Raw genomic sequence first — 20,029 nt, 5'->3', positions numbered from 1 at the left:
GAGAATATGGTGGAGGTCGTCCAATTTTGCATATATTTAGACATACTAAGTGAAAACTGTATATGATAAGTGGTTGTCTTACCCAGAGATCATCTCGTCGCATTGCAGCACTTGGCTTCATTACATTTCAAATTGACCAATTTTGCAATCTGGTCGATCCATGTAAAAATCCGGATGCACAAGCCTCTGTTTCGTGACCGTCCGGATGACAGATTTTTTTCGGTGATGGCCACTAAAGATGAACTTTATTTAAAGTCTAACGGCGAACTTATTGCTGACCTCTCTCAAATGGCGTGTCACCATGGCTACGGAACAGGAGTCCGCAGGTTCAAAAAGTTGTTAATCTTGTTGAACCTATGAAAATTCACTTGCATCGATTCTGACATTGAGCACTCTTCAACTCAGATATGTACGCCTACCTTCTTCGCTTTCAAAGGTGTGCTTGGACTAAATTATTTAATTATGAAAAATTAAATACTTCCCTTTCAAAGGTGTGCTTGGACTAAATTATCGCATAATTGGACTAAATTATCGCATATATAGGTGACTTGACTGAATGTTTTTTAAGATAATTGTTCGCATAACGATTCAAAATGGCAGACGACAACTCGGAAATAGGTCTGGGCACCATTTTTGAGCAAGTGCTCTTCACACTTGGTCGTTAGCAAACAGTGAGGCCAACAAATGAAACTTTTGTTGAAGGGTTTTTCACCTTGATCTATGACTTGAAAAAATCGAAGTTTACTCACATTAACGATGTCCTCTCATCTCAATCTCAAGAAATTAAGGTATTATCCAACTTTAAGAAGCAACGAAGATAATCTCAACTTGTACCATCAAAATACAATATTAGAAGTACGTTTTTTCGTATAGTCACGAGCGTGGGACAACAGCAATTTTACGAAATTATAACTGTTTTTCAATTATTATCGAGCTTGTGCGAAACATTCTGACCCAGGTATGACGAACATCATAGGGGATTTGGATAAATTTCATCTGGAGTCTTCGAAAGATCGCTCATCGATGTTTATAGGAATTTTATACTACGCCAAGACTTAGAACTTGCAAAATTTGAGAATTTTTACTAGGAATTTGCGTTGTCCGTGAGGCGATGTCGGCACATTTACAGTTCAAGGAACGATAGCGCGAGAGGTAACTCGTCCCTTTTTTCCGACAATTTTGTGACAACCACTGAGTTTTCGCGCGCATTCGGAGCAAAGATTCAACAAACGAATCTCCCGTAGAACTATTGACAGTCATCGAGGGCGTCCTGCTGTTCCTTTATTGCTATCAGCAGGAGTCAAACAAGGCACCCTTCATACTATGTTAGTTTGAATATGATACCTCGAACGAGAATGACTCAAACTGACATATTGTGTGCTTCAGAGTCAACATGGTTCAATGGGTCTGCAAAACCGTGACGTTTGTTCACATAAAGAAAACTGCGAAGGCCACGAAGTTGTTGAAATGGCTGGGAGGCCCTTTTCATCAATGAACAAATATCAAACTGAAGATTTGGTTTTTGAAATTATATTTCCAACTTGCGGGTGAAAGAAGGAAATGTTGCATGAGGTGAGATATAACACACTTGAACTATGGTTTACTACCTCTTAAAGTTTTAATTTACCGGTCATTTCAGTAGAAAACCGAAAGGTTGTCACGTTCATCTAGAATGATAACTTGTGAGACGTCGAAGCTACTGTTTAGGGAGAAATTCAGTTTTTTAGTTGCGACTTCAAGCATTGCCTGATTTATAGATCCGTGGATTTATAAAAACTACAAATAATGCTCATACTTATGGACACACAGGAATCTTTGATGCGTGTTAAGATAACGCTCAAGCGGCCCCGACAAATCAAATTTTCTCCTTCTTTGTCAGCCAAGTTACTACCTATATTCCTTACCGAGGTGTTGTCTTTAAGACTGTAAACTTACTGTCACTGTCATTTTACTTTGGTTAAAAGAAAGTATAGAAGGTTACAACAGAAATTTGTAGATCAAATCAGGAGATCTCTTAGACTCTCTCAAAGAGTTTTAATAAAAATATGATATTTCTTTTCAATGTCGTGACAATTGTGACTTTCTCGGCAAGCAAAGTGTTGGGGCAAAACCCTTCGAAAAACTCTTCGACGTTTTATCGAGAGAATAGAATTTCATCTTTTTTGAGAGCTAACAGCCACTGTTTATTTGACTCAAGAAGGGTGACTGAATCACTCAAAAATCACCAGCCGTTTGGAAAAACTGGTGCCTGGCGCGCAAGGCCGCTGAGCGTATCATTGGCGGGTAAGGTGGACGAAGGCCCGTAGAGCGCTTTTGAGGCATGACGTAATCAAGTGAAAAGTTCAGGCGCATTACCTAACAGCTTTGACTGCGACGGTGATCAAATCGGACCAGCACAACAGTTTCAATTTTATACTACTTTTGAAATTTGCTCCCTGATTCTCTAGCCTTGGGATTCTTCAGGAAAGGTAAGAGTTTTTCTAAATTGATCACAAAGCCGATTAGCTGCACAATTTTCTTCTTCTGTGTTCTGAAAGAGAGAAATGAAAAACCCGGGTACTCAACCAAGCGAAACATTTACAAATTCACCGAGAAATAGTGACAGCTCGATCTTCAGGCTCTTTTCGCAATTCCGCGAGTCCAATTGATGCCGTTTTCTGGTCTATTTTGTCGTTAGTAAAACAGCTTAAAGTTTTCGTTTTGTAAAGTAGTCACATATGTTTTCGTGGATAAACTCTGTGTTTAATCATGCTTGAAAATTTGTTTGATCTTCTAAGTTTACAACGAGTTTAGTCACTCGAAATAAGCCTTCAGAAGAATTAAAAACATGATATGTTTCTAAGTGGATTGCATTATGGAATAAAAATCACGGTGATTCGATAAACTTACTCTCGCGTTTTCTATATTTTTACGTTATCAACGACTGTTTATTCAATTACCTGTTTGCTCTGATAAATATGATTAGGCAATAAGAAATCATGTCCATGATTTTTTCTTAATATTTTGACTAAATTAATTTTGTTTTCGCTGTGAACATGTTTAAAGGAACACAATAGCCACTGAATCAAAATGACAAATGTTTCTAAACTTTAGGTTTTTCATACTCGAGAGCAACGTTTTACAATATTTAACTCCGAAACGTTTTCATTGAACCGTGTAGCTCAAGATCACAGCGTAAATTTGCTTATGGCCCAGATAAGTAAACTGACTTAAAGATTTAAACAGGAAACAGGATCAGTAATTCTAAACTCAGGGATATTTCTGTTCATACCAGTGACAGATACGGATCGTTAGTCTGTCCTTATAAAGAAATCAGGTTGGAAACCCAGCGAGTGAAAATTACACCTCGAGAGAAAGAGCGCCGGAGGTCAGAAGTGTTTACCTTTATATTTCCACTTCTACCTTTGGTCTGCCTCGTTTCGCTTCTGACTTCTGCAGTTTTAGTTATTTTTTTTGTCAGTGATCTTGCTGAGTTAAGAGGATCAGTATTTTTACTCAAGGAAAACAAAGAAAACCCTAAAAAAATTTCGCTAGGACGCTGAGTTATATTTTGGGATTTCTTAACATAAGATCATAATTATTTTTTTCAAACAAATTTTTGCTTTTACTATGGAGATGTTGACATTAAATCAAAGGGGATTAAAGATCACGATCCCGAATTTTCTCCATGACCATAAATCATTCTCTTTCACTCTCATTATTCATCGTTTGTTTTTTTCTCAGGCCACAATTCCCCTCAAAATTAATGAATGTGAAATTCTTAATGAAGATTGCAACACCTATACACGTCTCTAAGAAATTTTCAAACTTTTAAGCCAGCCAAGTGGTTAAGATTTTGGGCACGATTTAGTAAACTTAATCAACCATACTTAACTCAAGGAAGCGATATTTCTTTCAAACCATATATTGTGCAATATTTCCCGGTCAAATCAGCAAAATCAGCTTGAATTTGGTCCAGTACACAAAGTCCTTAGACTATGGTACACAATAACATTTATAATAATGCAGTTTACCATGGCGTGTTTATCTGGCTTTTTCGTTTACAAACTGATCAGGCGAGTTATATCCTTGACCGATTCAGAATCTTGGTAGGCCCCATAACCAACCGCTGATTTATTTAGCTCTTCGATCGGTTTTCAACTACTTAACTGAGCGATTTACTCCTAATCCATGACAAGGTTTCTGTCTGGGTTTTGTGCAGTGACTAAATTAGACAAAATGTGTGTTTTTTTTAAGTTTAGACTTCTTTAATGAACTATATAGGATAACGTCCCACCCCAGAGGGCGAAAACATTTAACTTTTTTCATCCAAACTCTTTCATTTAATGTGTCGCTCATTTAAAGTTTCGTCAACCCAAGTTTTCCTTCCAAAAGCTGGCATGAACTATAAGCGATCTAAGGAAAGAACCAATATCGAGAATAAAAGAAATATATGTTTTCTAAATGCATGCGGTTAAATTTCATGAGATTTCTAGCTGGTGCTTCTGTACTTCTGCTGGCCAATAAGCATTAGGATTAGCACGTTCTGAAGTATTTTATAAATTCACAAATGTAGAAGAGACGTTATGTCTCCCATCATACAAAAAAGGAAAATTACATGTTACTCCATAAAGGTTGTTGATGCGTAACTAAACTGTTGATTGGGAAAATTTAGCATTTTCATTACTTTGTAGGAAACGAATGATGCAAAACTTTTGTTCTCAAATGCTTCATGCTCTGTCGCTTTTTTGTAGATAAGGGAACATCTATAGAGAAAATAAGGTGCCTACACAGACAGCAGTTGAATTCTTGATTAAAACAAATCAGAGCTATGATGTCAGTCGTTCCCGGGGTCGGTGTGGCGGGTACCCGTTAGTCAATCGAGTTACCTAACCGAGATTTATCCACCGCGTTAACATCTTAACTCTCTTTCTTTGATTTTAGGCTATGAAGGCTGCTACAGGCCTGCTTAGGCTGGCTTTGGGCCTCGCTTTATTTGTATTAGCGGTGAGTTACTCAGTTTTTCTATTACGGTAACCGAAGCTGAGCTCTAAACAATGTTTTTCGGATGTCAATCGGTACTTTGGTCGATATCCATCGATGGCAGGTGAAAGCTTGACAAGAGAATTATCAATCTTAGTACAAGTATGGAAGTTATTTAAATAGAGTGTTCCATCTTAAGAAAAATCTATGGTATAAACACACTAATAAGACCTTCGGACGGCATTAATTCGCTCGGTAAAGTACCAAATGCAGAGCTTTGTACAATGTAGAGGCTGACTGTGATTATATCCTACATTTCACTTCGTACCTAGCAATGTTCTCCACTGCAACGGAAGCCACATGTTCTCAAGAAACGCACTCGCGAAGACGCGCTGAGCTACTATTGGGACCAGCAATTGCCCTTAGGCTTCTTTGTTAATGGTCAAGGAGGTTTGATGGGACCCCCAGGGCCTCCTGGACCTCCTGGAGCCCCTGGTTATATGCTTGGTGGTAGTGGAAGTGGAAGTGGTGATGCTGTTGCTCGCGGGGGAATTCCTGGACCTCCAGGGCCCCCGGGGCCTCCTGGTCCACCCGGACTCGGAGGGGCTCCTGCCGTGAGTTAACTTCTGTTCAAATCACTTAATGAACTTGTGTTTTAGACAGGATTAGATATTGCCAAGTAAAATTACTTGTTTAAAAAAATATACTGAAAATAAGCTCTACTCGTTTAGTTAAGGTTTTTTTCTGTTTAACTTAGTTTTCAAATCAAAATATCAAATAGGCAATAGCTTTAGTTGATTGATGATTGCAAGAGTTGTCCAGCCGAGTGAGACTCATAACTAAGAAAACAAACTGAAATTTTGCTTTCTGCCTCTATCTGTTCCAGTAATAATGAAAAAAATATTTGTGCTTCTTTTGAATGGGAAATAATGCCTTTGCTCTGTTGTTTCTACCATCTAGGGAAAGTTGGCGAGCTAGAGGGCAAATTTGTCTCTTGCGTTTGCAATATATTTGACTATTTATTTATTTATTACAAATTCACTCCTCAAGAATACACAAACAATTAGTATTAATTACAATTAAGGTTAATTAAAACCATAAAAGGAAAAATTGTGGAGAAGACAACCAAAAGCGCACCATACAAGGTATATTTGCTATATTAAAAAAAATTTAATATAGCAAAACTATATAGACTATTCATTTGTTTACTCCGAGAAAACGCCAAGGCTGACCTTTCTTGCTACAGTTTCTCTGATATGTTTCCCCACTCCTGTTAGCTCTCTTTATTTGTTGCTAAAGAAAAAAAAAATCCAGTTTTTTTTCTCTTTCTAGGGCCCTCAAGAAACCATCACCTGCGAGGGCGAGAAGGAATGGATCGAGTGTCCACAGTACAAAGTTATCAAAATCGGCTCTGCATTCTGGGGTCGTGATGACGATGGCACATGCACCACAAACGGCGTTCAACACGGACTCAGCACCTCGACCATGTGTCCTCAAGACGAATCCAACACAATGACCAAAGTTGAAGGGCAGTGTAAGGATGAGCAAGCCTGTGAACTAGCAGCGACCTCCACCTTCTTTGACAAGACCGATTGTGGACAAGTCTATAAATATCTACGTGTGAAATACGAGTGTCTGCCCAGTGAATCAAGAGTCAAAGCAGCAATTCAAAGATCAAGAATAAGCGGTTAATTTGATTCTGCATTTGGCTGACATTTACTCTATCACGTGATAGGCCACTGACAAACGATGCCACCGCCTGATATGGCTGTGCTGTCCACCGGATCTAGGACTTCTACTAAGCTAACATGCGTTTATGAGCTTGTTAATCGCTGGATCAGGAATTCAAACTAAATGAGACTGTTGAGAAGACTGTACAAACCGTTTTTCTGAACACTGTACGCTAAACTAACTGCGAAGTAGAAAGGATTGGAGAACGTTCACAGCGAGAAACAAGCTCATGTTAGACGGTGTAAAGTGTTTAGTCTAAGATGGAGTAAAGGTGAAATAGAGCTTCCATGCCAAGATGGTGTAAATCGATTATACAGCGAGCAAGGATGCTACATTTTATCCCGTCATATTGCACATCCTTTTTCAATAATTTCAAATGTGTATATAGTAATATTTCTAAAACTCGTTTGACTATTTCGTGATAAAGAAATCCTTGTAAAAATTACCAGCCATTCCAGTAGGCCATCGTACCAAAAGCACTGTACTGTACTCACAACAAGACACAGTGAGACGACTACATGATGTGCTTTAGAATGTGATAGTGTAGGTGACCTTACATGTCCTTGGATCATGACGTTGTGACGTAGCATTTATGGATTATGACATTAAAGCTTTATGGTCTTCTAAGATTTACTAATATCTCGATATATTTATAGTTTCTCTCGAGCCCCGCTCTTATGACGTGCTCATATTAAAGGTAATAATTAACAAAAGAAGTTTATGACCTTGTCTAGGTCATAAACTTCTGTTAATATAACTGCTATTCACCGAAGCGGAGGTGAATAGTTGATTTAGTATATTCTAAAAGAGTGAGATAATATAGCACAAAAGGATGATTTTCACTCATTTATTCCGGCAACGATCACAACATTTCTTGGCACAAATCCCGAAGGTGAATAGTGAAGGACATACGGGGTTTGAGTTGCCAATCATAGCGCGCCCTAAGCGCTACGCATTGTTTTAGTATAGTTAATCAGTGTTTCAAACATGTCCTTGGAGGATTTTTCGTTGTAAACTGTGAAAAGCTGTTATTACCTAATCAAGGCTTTTGGTTTAAAGTGTTCATTAAGTACATAAAAATTTCTTAAACTATCTAGAAGAAAATCAAACAAGTTCCTAATCTGGATTAAATCTTTCGAAGCTAAAAGAGATAATTCCACTCTTGTCCAGCTTAAGTTTCATCTCCTCACAACATACTTTTTCTGAAGGCAAATATAGTGCTCTGTAATCAAACGTTCGAGTCGACAGTTTATTGTTTACAGACGAAACAGCACTAAACAAGTTCCATCTCCTTGAACTTAAACCTTAATTAGCCTGAATATCTGACCTTCATATGCAAGGTTGTTACAGTCATTAGACGTACAAAACCCTCTCTTAGGCAATTAAAAGTACGTATGATGCACGATCCTCGCAGTAGAGAGCGCTATTTATGCAGTAGCGAAAATCAGACCTGAAAAAAGTCAGGCCTGTACGGGATTGGAACCACTGACCTCTGCGATACTAGTTCAGCGCTCTACCAATTGAGCTAACAAGCCAACTGGGAGCAGGCCGTTAAGTTGATTCGTAATAAGCTCGTGATGATAAGTCAGATACAATGAATATATGAGGTTCATATATTTTGAACTGCAGTTGTAGATACGTATGATGCACGATCCTCGCAGTAGAAAGCGCTATTTATGCAATAGCGAAAATCAGACCTGAAAAAAATCAGGCCTGTACGGGATTCGAACCACTGACTTCTGCGATACTAGTGCAGCGCTCTACCAATTGAGCTAACAAGCCAACTGGGAGCAGGCCGTTAAGTTGATTCGTAATAAACCCGTAAAAGTGTTACTGCGTTCTTTCATTTTGTTACTTGCAAACTACGGAGGAACATGTGCATCATTGAAAATGAATTTTACTCTACGTTAAATCATGCTGCGAACTTCTCCGACATTAATTGTGCTGTCTCAGACTGTTCGAAACGTTATATTTCGCTGAGTTTGTGAGGTGCCGCAAATCGTGGAAAAGATAAATAGCCATCAATGTGGCCATGCAATGTTAGCTTTTTTCAGTAACTGGGATACTACGATCGCCCTATTCGGCCAAATACCAATCGTTTCTTGTACTGACGGGTAAACTCATTGAAAATTGATGAATATTTTATGAAAGCAATAGATAGATCACACTTTCTAACAGTTTACCGGCGTAATAACGCTCTTGGGATGTTGGGAGATTACTCGACAAGTTCGTGAATGACGCTTAACTCCGGCTCACGATATACAAACTTAGTTTTTATTTTACAAATTTAGTTTGCATTGATATGTCTAAGACATCCAGACTAATACAAAGCTCCACGATAAAACGTCATATGACTTCCACTAGGATATATACTGAACAGAAAACTTTTATTTTTTACGAAAAAAAGTGATAAGCCACGAGACATTGTGACATTGTGACATTGTACTTTGCACCACCTTGCACCTGTAATCGAAATAAGATTTGGGTTTGTGAAATCAAATTTTCCTCTTTGGGTCTCCCATCCCACTATTGAATAACTAGACAAAGTACTATACTTCCTTCCCGAAATATCCGCGCAGACCAGGCATACAAGTCTTCATCTAACATCCATCTTCGGACGATGTAAATGAGGTGAAACTTACGCCTGGTTCACTTCACTGACGATGCAACTACAAGCACAAGCGCAAGCATAACAGCTCTTATTTCATCGTGAAAACGGCCACGACGTAACCATAAACACAAGCCCAAGCACAAGCTAAAGGATCGAAATTTTTCCTTTTTCTTTTGCTGGTGCTTATGCTTGCCGGCGTTCGTTTTTAATTGGAATAAAAACCTTATGTTTACGTTTGTGCTTACGCTTGTGCTTGTATCGCTGGTAAAAACCAGGCTTTAGTCTTCTGCCAGTTTTTAAGGGCACTGATACTCTTTTACATCCGGCTTCGACGATGTACTCATCTAAGCCAACTCATACGTTCTCTGGTTCAAAGGTGAAGGGAAAAAACTTCTTAAGCTATTTGGCGCCCATTCCACTCATCATTCTGCAGTCATATACAACCTTAAGAAATTTCGACACGCCCGGACACAATGGTTTCTCAAAGAACATATCGGACACAGGGAAGCCACAAGTTGGCTGTCCTTCGCAAACATGACGCAGCTTCTTCACAGCATAAAGAGGTTCCAATGGAGGACAAAACTTCATTTGTTTCAAAGGCTTGTCAGGTATGCAAGTTTTCAAATCGTCCCTTCCCCAGAACGCTGAGTTGATCTTTAATCCTTCTTCCTGTCCGGCGCATGAGAGGGTCAACATGTGTCCCTCGCAACCTAGTGCCGTAGCGTTCGCTTGCCGAACCCATTCGGTAAGATTGCTTTTAAAAGGAAGACCGAAAGTTATAACAAGCCAGGATAAACACCAGCATAAACAACTCCATTCCCAAAGAGCCTGCATCTCTGGAAAACAATTCACGCTACTAAAAGAGACAGACAAAATGTACGTCTTTCATGTATGTGCTTCTCAGTTTGTGTTTACTTAGCCGCTGGTCATGATACTACACACTCAAGTATTACATTATTAATGACTTTTCGATTCGCCAATTAGCTTTCTGATTCCAGCACCAGTTCTTAGTATTTATTTTTTTTTAGTCAAAGCGACTCGCTTGTGACTCAAGTGCTTTTGGGTGGCCTGCCCTTAGTTCTCTTTTCTATTTTGAGATGGCCCATTATGCCATTTCAAGGTCATTTTGGACATTAACCTGACTACTTGAAACTTGCAAACAGAAAAGAAACCATTTAGTCGCATGAAAAGGAGACTGATACCAATGACAAAGTTGACTAACTTACGTTAAAAGTCGCTGAGGTTTTATCACCCGAAAGTTTTGTGGATTCTCTGGTCCTTTAAAAATACTTTTCATTTAACTTTTTTGTAGAGCATCATCAGCCTTTAAAGTACCATTCAACCCTGCCAGCCGTTTGTGAATTCGAGAAAAAATGTCGAAGCATCGTTGCCACAAAAATTGATTGCTGAAGCCGTAGTATTTCACATCATTAATAACTTAACTGTTCCCTCGGCCGCATCTGTTTCGATTTGATTGAGGAGCGAAAATATTTAGCAAACTGAAAAGCAGAGTTTAAATTAAATGCCCTGTATCATTGGAAGCAGTTTGTGACTTTTGGTAATCACCTCTTTGATACCATTTTATCTGAAAAAGTCAAGAAAACAACGAGCACCGGTTTTTTTTTCTCTTTACTAGATCAGACACTAAATGACCAAGTGACTTTTGCGTGAAAACCAACGGATGACCTGATCGATAACAAAGCAGGTGTTTGCAATTTTGACCCCAAAACAGAGATGATATTTCAATTTTAGGATGATGGATCGCAGATAAAAGATTGGATTTATTTTTGCGTTGAATGAGATTTTTTCACGTAAAACTTTCCCTATTTGATGCTTGAGAAACAGGTTTAATTTCCTGCAAAAGGGGAAGCCAGCGCATGCGTTGTTGACAGCACACATACCAGGGAGATGACTTAATTACGTAACCTGGTGGATGACTTTATGAAAACAGTATTTGCATGCACCGACGGCTCGTCATAATTTTGTAAAAACTGAAAATTTCTCTTCGTCCTGGGGTAACTTTGGCATTTTTAAAAATTATTTTGCTATATCACGCTTTACGTTATTAGCGTTTCAAAAAAGCTAATTTGGAATATTCTTCTGTGCGTTTTCGCTTTTAGTTGACTGATAATTTGCCTGCTGGATTTGCTTGTCAGCCGAGCAGTCTACCTGTGATCTAATTTTACAAGGTAAGAGAGAGACCATTCTTCGTTTCATTTCCAAAATGTTCCACTTAAGCGTGTGCTTCCCCTAAGAAGATTTCTGCTTTCAAAGCTCGGTAACAGTTAACTTAGGTCTAGTAAAAGAGGCTAAATGGCGGCTTAAATACGTTAGGTAATTGTTTGTGTTACCAGATGGTTCATTTCGTTTAATGTTACAGACTTATATAGATCATCAGAGAGGAATGATCACTCTAATTCTCCAATCTATCATGATTGTAATTTACTGATTTTTTTTCTACCTTTTGCTAGGAAGATCTTGTCCCTTAGGCTGAGACAAAATGGCAAAATTTTAATAGCACTTTGAATAATTTTGGGTAATGAAAGAACTTACTATACTGATATGAAAATAATAGGAATTGCACATTACAAGTTAGATGATATTTGCTGTAATCTATGAGTTTTCTTTTCTCTCTGCTTACTGTAGTACGCCAGCAAAGCTGGAAAAAGCTGAGCATTAAGAAAACGGCAAAGGGTGCCGGAGATCCCTTTTCCAAACATTGAACAGGTAGGAAACGTAAGTTATTTCGCGGAGATGTGCAAAAATTTGGTTCCTTGATATTTATCTCAGCCGCACAGATAAGTGTGGCAATATATTCAAACTATTTTGTACGAACATGGCTTTATGAAAGCGATGTGGAGAAATGTTTTTATCAAGCAGCCGATGATATCTAAGTAGTTAAACCTTTCAAGTGTCAACCCACGGTCGCCGTAGAGCGAATAATCATTTCCAAACTCAATGATTCTAATCATTTAAGTGATCAATGAGTTATGAACTGCCGTGACATTTAAGAGTCCACTCAGGCTGGGTGGTGCAGAAGGGCTTGCTTGAGACCACAGAGTAATTAATAGATTTATAAAATTAGCTTATTCGCTTTCAAGCTAGGAAATAATTTTGTAAACGAAGCAATATTTCTTTTTTATCAAGGCAAAATATGACGCTGTTCAGAACAACTTTAACCACGATTTTAGTTATAACCCTCAGTGAGTGTACAAAGGTAAGTCAGTGCAATGCTTCATACACATCCATCATGGAAATTTGTTACATGCATAGCCGTAAGTATTTCTTGATAACTTAAATAAATTTTTCGAACTTATATATTTAATCGTGTGAGTTTTTCATCGTGTCAGTGATCCTCTGGGAAGTTATTCTACATTTGGGTAACAACGGGTCGATTTTTATGCTTTTTTCTTTCTGCCAAGCTAAAGTTATGCGAGAGTCTATGTGTGCCGGTGGAGACCTTTCCCACAAGTTGTTGAGTGCATTAACAAAATGTTTCCAAAAGGCGTCCTGTAAATGTTACCATTTTGGTTGATGAATCATCGTTATACCGCCTCCCGGTTAGCTCAATTGGTTAGAGCGCCGAATTGTGTCGTGCGGGAGGTCGAGGGTTCGTGCCCCGGCCGGACCAATACTCATGGTCTTAAAATAAGTGAGGAGAATCTGCTACCTTTCTATAATCAAGAAATGGATAGATTTTCTATTCTTCTCGGATAAGGACAAATAAGCCGTAGGCCCCGTCTCCTGCAGGGTTAGGGGTAGGAGACGTTAATTTCCAATGCACGAGATTACTGTGCGGTGGATGTCCTCCCCTGGGTGGGATGGGTGGGTGTTTGCCTTGAAAAGTCCCTATGAGGAGAGGTAAATTAACCAATGTATGTTATGTTATGACTGGCGGACATCGGTTCCTTTTTTTACCAAATTTACTCAAAGTGTTATCTCAGTGATAAAACAGAAAGCTCGTTTAAGCAGTGTGAGTTCATAAGTCCACTTAAGAGTGTGAGGTTCTGATTTGTTGTTTGGAACATTTAATTTTATCAAATTCAACAGCTTAGCGATGTTCCTGACAATGTAAAGCTTCAAAAGGATTCAGACATCAACCTGATGGAGGTCTTAGAAAGCCTTGCACCAGTTCCTAGCGAGGAGGTAGTAGCTATAAGACCCAAAGGAGAGGGAATAGAGAGATTTAGGCGAAGAGTGGAGCCTGCTAGCGGAATTTCATCTCTTTCAGAACTTCCAGATCTCCCAGCACCCCAAGAAAATAATTCCATCTTCAGCCACAGATCATTTTCTGACAGCGGAGCTACTCCTCCCTCTGGAGAAGGTGAATGGGACAGCGGACATGCTGCATCATCCAAAACAAAGAAAAGCGAAATAGGAGGAGAGGATGCTTCTGGTTCTGGAGAAGGATCAGGGATTCTACAGCATGAGAGTGCTGAACAAGAAAAACCAGTATTGGTGACGCCAGCTACACTCACGTCGGATGAGGAAGGTAGCTCGGTAGCTCCATCTACTTTGGCTGGCGCTGTAGCAGCACAGCCCCCTCCGGTCGCCACATCGCACAACGGCGAGAGTAAGCCTTCCAACGCCGTTGATGGTGCCGCATCATTTAATGCTGTGGAGCCTGAAGAGGCTGGATCAGCTCAGCTGCGGTCAGTCGCGAACATGAGCTCTTTAAATCAAACGAACAATATTGTCAAAGAGTCACCTGCTGCGAAAATTTCTAAAGGGGAAGGTCAACAAACGGCTATTACCAATAAAGATGTACCTGAATCTAGCGGAGTGGAAGAAACAGCTCGCTTGGAACCAACTGCCGTTATCAAACAGGATCACACAGCATCTGGTTCAGGGGAGACAAGTGGAAGTGGGTTAAATGCTGATGAGCTTGCCTTCATTGCTGGTCTTAAGAAAGCAAAGAGGCAACAAACTACTCCGTCTCAGGCACTAACGAGAGCTAACCTACCAGGCAGTGTTGGAAACAATGAAGATGACGATGACGATGACGATGATAATAACGATGAGAATGGAGATGCAAGTGGGGAGCAATCAGATTCAAGTGCTAGCGGGGAACAAGAAGATGAAACAGCATCTTCTAAATCTGATGAGGATCAAAAGGAAGACGAAACGGCATCTTCTAAATCTGATGAGGATCAAAATGAAGATGAAACGGCATCTTCTAAATCTGATGAGGATCAAAATGAAGAAGCTCAACAGAGATCAGAGACGAGCCGAAGACTCGAAGAGAACTCCTCAGAAGGTGACGATGACGATGACGTTTCAGCTGATGGTTCGGGATCAGCCTCTGGCGACGATGAAGATTTTGACGATGAAGACGATTCTGGGGAGTCAAGTGCTGACGAATCAGAGAGAAGAGATACCATTGTTGATGTGGCTAGTGGATCTGGTGTTGATTTTCTTTCAGGAGTGGGTGACTCTGATAGCGAGGATGATTCTTCAGAGAGCTCCGGTGAAGATGACGAGCCTGAAGATAATTTGCCAGGCAGCATTGGTGAAGTGAACGACATTGAAAAGTTAGAGAAGAAGCCTGTCCAGGCTGCGACTGCGCCTGGATTTGCTTTTACGTCAGCATCCGGTGTGCCTCCGAGCACTCACGAGACTGTCCCTGCTTCCGGCTCCGGTTTACCTGTTGTAGCCGTAGGTCAAAAATCTGTTAAAAAACCTATGCTGGACCAAACATCACCAAAGGCTTCTATTTCATCCTCGGGATCAGGGGAAGAGGAACTGCCAGGAAGTGTTGGCGGTATTTCTGACATTGGTCAAGTTGAATCAGCCACCCCTTCAGACACAAACTCCGCTGCCTCAGGCTCAGGTGATCTTGGGACAACATCTCAATATAAACAAGATGAATCACTTTTGCAACAGGTTTTGCAAAGTGAATCTTCAGGTTCTGGTGAGTCAGAAAAGCAGGATGAGAGTCTTCCAGGAAGTGTGGGTGGACAGATTAGCTTGGATGAAACGGGAAGTGCATCAGGATCAGGAACCGAACCTCTTGCAATCGTTAGTCCTGATTTTGGAACGGGATCAGGCGAAACTCCAAAGCTTCACCCTTGGGAACCTGTTCTGTCCCTTCCTCAAGACTCCCTCAGTTCTGGATCAGGAAACGATGAGAAGATAAGTGGCTCTGGAATTGGCGACGACCTTGAATCTTTGGCATCATCTTCAGAGGACCAGACTCTTCCAGGAAGTGTTGGAGCTGTCGGTCCTAATCTTATGACTATGGCATCTCCAGAAAATAAGCCAGGTTCTGGGATGGCAGACCAGTCTGGTTCTGGTTCTGGAGTTGGGTCAGGGTTGCAAGAGGAGGTTAACTTGATGAGGGCAATTAAGTTTGGTTATAGTTCTGGCTCAGGATTGGAGCAACTAGATAACAACGAGACTCGCAATGAGAATATGATCGATACAGTCAAAACTACCAAACCATCACCAGCTCTCGGAGATGGAAATAACGTAACGCAATCGGCAAATTCGACTATCATTGTAAAGACTGAGGAAAACAGCGTTGGGAAGAATGATGAGAGTAGTGGAGAATTTGGACTTCTTCAATCCCTTCAACCCTCTAGGGGTTCTGGAGTTGCAGAAGAGCCATTACCTGGTGGATTTGGTAATGGTGACAGTGTTGACATTCAATCACTGGCTGGTTCTGGAGGAGAGGACGCTTCTGGCGTTACCTTAAGCTCCGGGTCCTTTGGCTCCTTTATGGATGAAGGCATTTCGGGATCTGGATCAGGATCAGGACTTGCAAACTCGGACGTGATATCTGAAGTATCAGGGGGTAGTAGCAGTGGAAGTGGTAAATTTTCGTCTAGCTCAGAGGAGTTGCAAGCCCTTTCGAAAAAAGACTATGCCCCTACAGCCTCAGCCTTAGCCTCGGCATCTGCTAGTGCTGAGCAAGATAGTGGATCAAGCTCCGGTTCTGGCAGCTCTCCGTTGCCAGTCGCTAAGCACAACTACTCACCAACGCCAAAGAGAGTTGGGACAGGTATCTCGTCCACCACTTTGGCTGCATTGGCATCAGGCTCTTCCTCATCTGGCCAATCAGATTCTAGCGCAAGCGCACTTCCGGGTAGCGTTGGTGTCGAGGAGTCATTTTCCTCTTCTGGATCTGCAGTGTTTGATACCTCTGGGTCAGGATTTATCCCGATTGGGGAAATCCCTCAGGAGGATTTGCTTAACACGGAGGTTGAAACATCTGCTTCAGGTTCCGATGAAATTAACGTAGTTGAATCCGGAGCAGGTGAAGGGTCCGGTGCGCACTCTACTAACGACGAAGGGGTGGAAGAAACAGCCCTACGCTCTCACACTGATAAGGTGAAACCCGTATCTTTTAACCTAGACTCAGCCGGACTTCAAGCGGATGTTCAAGCAGCCCTAGGAAAGATACCTATTAATTTGGGTGTCGGATCAGGAAGTACATATGGCTTAGGATCTGGTGGAGGGATAGATTACGGATCCGCCTCAGACTTCTTATCGGGCTCAGGTGGCAGCGGTACGTTAGAGCTGACCCCTGCAACCACCCCCTCAGATGCGATTGTAGACCTGTTTGGTAATACGTTTGGCTCTGCTGAGAAAGAAAACGCAAAGAGTTCTAATAAAAGTGTGGCCTCGAGTGACGAAGGATCATCCTTTAAGCATCAAAAGCAAGGAAAGAACAGACACCGAATTCCTATAAGTGGAGATGATGAGATAGCCCTCTCGGACGAAAAAGAACAGGTAAGGGTTTGTCTCAGGGGACAGATATCATATAAATCCAGTTCGATGCCTGTAGTATATTCCGATCGGGCGGCTCCATGACGGGTGTAGCCACTGAGAAGTGTCTCATTCAGCTAGGCTAACAAATATCACATAATCTAGAGGGAGATATATCATCCGACGGGTGTACAAGTGCGTGAGGCATTGTGCAGCCAATAGCTCTTAAAAAGTTACCAAATGATAGCATAGTTACAGTCACGGTGATATCACTAAAGCTCTTTGGTCTAGTTTTGAGTAATTTTCGTGACAATGAACTGTTGAAGTTTGGCTTTCGAATAACATCTCTATTTTGACTTTGGTTTATTGTGCTTTTATACCTCAATGTACAGTTAAGTCAAGATTCATCATAAATATACAGCGAGAGCTTGAGAAAGATAAAAAATTTATTTAAAACTTCTGCTTTCTGGATGCTTACTTTCTTAGAGCGAACGGCTCTTACTTTATTCCGTTGTGATTTCACCTCACACTGAGGGATCAACTAAGCTCTTGATCGATCAATGCAATGAGAGTTTCTATCAGAAGTACATCATTCAAATCTTTTCCAAACGTTGTTTGCTCTATGCTATTGTTTCCGAGGACCTTGACAACAGAAGAAGTAGATAAGAGATACTCATCTAAGTTTGTTTCTTCATTTCCAGGTGGAATTTGATCTTCCTAAGCCAGGAGACACAGTTGATCAACAACTGCTGGATCGATTTATGATCAGTCAGATCTTAGAACAAAATCTCACATTATTCTACGGAGGCCTTTCTGGTCGCCCTGGTAAACAAGGTCCTGTTGGCCCTCCTGGAGCAACCGGAATGAGGGGTATGACAGGAGCCATGGGTCCCCCAGGTCCAATTGGTGACATAGGCTCCCCCGGTGCTGATGGTGAGTCCGGCCCAATAGGTCCCCCAGGACTCCCAGGGATGCCCGGTTTCAAAGGAGAGAAAGGACCACCAGGTCTCATGGGATTAGCTGGGGAGCCTGGTGCACCTGGAATTCCAGGACCCTTAGGAAACGTTGGCCCTGCTGGTCCAGAGGCTGTAATGCCGGTTAGTAGTAGATCTGAGCTTATCTTGCAACCCCTAGCGATAGTAGTTTACTAGCTCTGTTTATTTCAATAAGCACTAAGAAGAAACAATATTTTATATAAACCGTAGTTTAGCTTCAGACGTCATGCTAATAATATATGTTCATGTTATTTATTTTTATGTCATTTTATTAATGTGTTCTCAGAACTGTTCTTACATCTGCGAGGGAGAGAAGACTTGGCTTCAGTGTAAGCAGTACGAGACTATCAAAATAAACCGTGCGTTTTGGGGACGAGAGGAAAACGAGTTCTGTCCAAAGGCTCCAGTTGGTCTTGTTACGGACAAGATTTGCGAGACAGATGCAGATAACACATTTAAGAAAGTTGAAAGTCAGTGTAGGAATAACCAGGCGTGTGAAATTGTGGCTTCAAACACTTTCTTTGATGATCCAACGTGTAAGAATACGTTCAAGTATTTAAAGCTCTGTTACGAGTGTATTCCGGATGAGGTACATACCACAGACGTGTTGCTCGACTTGGGAAAAAGAAGAAAGAGAGGAACTCGTCTGGAAGACGTTCTAAGAAAACGGAGAGAAAAGTCTGAAAGGGAGAAACTTTTAAAAGACCTGTGGAAGCATCCATATCATGCTAGGGTCGTGTAAATGGTTTCCTTCGAATCTGGGCCTGTACCTTACAGATGTAGATATAAAGTATTTTGTAAATAGCTTATTGTCGTCTTTCTTCAAAAGATATGGTAAAAGTTGGCCTCTGGGATAAAGGGACTAGCTGAGTCGATCATCGTCTTATGGATCAGTTAGTCTTGGGTAATCGTTTAAAATTATAAGATCAGCATTATCCGTATGAATTCTTGAAAAATCATCCCTAATGAGACCTCGAATAAGTATGAAACTATTCAAAGAGCGGGATAGTCACTTGTGGACACCATGCTCAAGTTTTAAGTAGACAAGGTAAGTGACTCAAGGGTTGAAAAACTGAGTGAGTAGGACAATATGGTGACGTTAAAAAAACAGTTATGCTCTTTAGTTGCAAGAAAGGACGACGTTTCTGTACAAGAAAAGAAAGAAGTTTGTGTTTCAGATTCCTTTTGCGCTCTTCAAACCCAATCAGTGGTTTCCTTTTCAGTAAAGAGCTAACCAGTTAAAATTTCATCCTTATGTAAAGTTGAAACAGCAAATGCCTCGAATTCAAGATCAAAACAACTTCTTTGTCAGGAAATAAAAGTAACATCTCACTGGAAAAAAAAAAGAAAATTAGGTTTGAATGATATTGAGTCCCGAAGCATTTAAAATCCAATCAAAAGTTATTCACTGTTCATCTTTGCTCACCGTTTTCCTCTTGGGGAAGATACACAATATGAATTCTGTCTGTAAAATAAGTTTGATTATTTTGTATTCAACTCAAAGCTTAGGATTGTAAAATAATGAAGACATGGCGCTCTTACGTTAATCGTAATCGTGAAACAGGAGTTATGCCCAAAACTGATGAATTTTACCCAGAGTCACACTGACAGCTTTAAAACATGTTATTGATAGCTTCACTAATGGGGAAGTCTGTGTGACTAAGGAGTTTTTAAGACATTTCCTTGAATAAAATCTTTTCAAGAAAAACTACTTAATGTGAAGTGCCTTTTTGATTTTATCCTTTATGCTAGTGAGCCACACTAGAAATAGGTCTCCAAAACTAACACGTCAACGCAATGCAAACTAAACAGAATCGTTCAAGCCGTTTGAGGGAGTTGACAGCCTCTGTTTGTCAGGTCACTATTAACAGCCTCTAACTGTTTGTCAGGTCTCTAAACGCGTTGAAGAACCCTAAGATAACTACCAACGAGTGAACTCAACCTCAAATATTGGTTAACAAAGGAAATACAACCATGTATTGTTAATTAAACAGAGTCTTACGTTTTGTGACCGCATGTTTTA

The 20,029-nt window shown here is 40.5% G+C and overlaps 2 protein-coding genes across 2 annotated transcripts; both read left to right on the top strand.

The window, feature by feature from the left end:
• The first annotated feature begins 2,233 nt into the window (after nt 1-2,233).
• On the top strand, nt 2,234-7,326 carry LOC111343746 (uncharacterized). Its single transcript, XM_022950931.2, has 4 exons — nt 2,234-2,468; nt 4,924-4,986; nt 5,295-5,576; nt 6,295-7,326. The coding sequence occupies exons 2-4, from the start codon at nt 4,927-4,929 to the stop codon at nt 6,652-6,654; spliced, it is 702 nt and encodes a 233-aa protein (XP_022806666.1). The 5' UTR covers nt 2,234-2,468; nt 4,924-4,926; the 3' UTR covers nt 6,655-7,326.
• A 3,917-nt stretch (nt 7,327-11,243) lies between these two features.
• LOC111343745 (uncharacterized) lies at nt 11,244-19,717 on the top strand. Its single transcript, XM_022950929.2, has 7 exons — nt 11,244-11,319; nt 11,425-11,493; nt 11,951-12,031; nt 12,452-12,521; nt 13,355-17,035; nt 17,713-18,108; nt 18,293-19,717. The coding sequence occupies exons 4-7, from the start codon at nt 12,459-12,461 to the stop codon at nt 18,746-18,748; spliced, it is 4,596 nt and encodes a 1,531-aa protein (XP_022806664.2). The 5' UTR covers nt 11,244-11,319; nt 11,425-11,493; nt 11,951-12,031; nt 12,452-12,458; the 3' UTR covers nt 18,749-19,717.
• Nucleotides 19,718-20,029: the final 312 nt, after the last annotated feature.

The sequence above is a fragment of the Stylophora pistillata genome, chromosome 3, assembly GCF_964205215.1.
Source record: "Stylophora pistillata chromosome 3, jaStyPist1.2, whole genome shotgun sequence".
In the NCBI taxonomy this organism is placed as follows: domain Eukaryota; kingdom Metazoa; phylum Cnidaria; class Anthozoa; order Scleractinia; family Pocilloporidae; genus Stylophora; species Stylophora pistillata.
The sequence above is the reverse complement of the archived record's forward strand: the minus strand, read 5'-3'. Positions and strand labels throughout refer to the sequence as shown.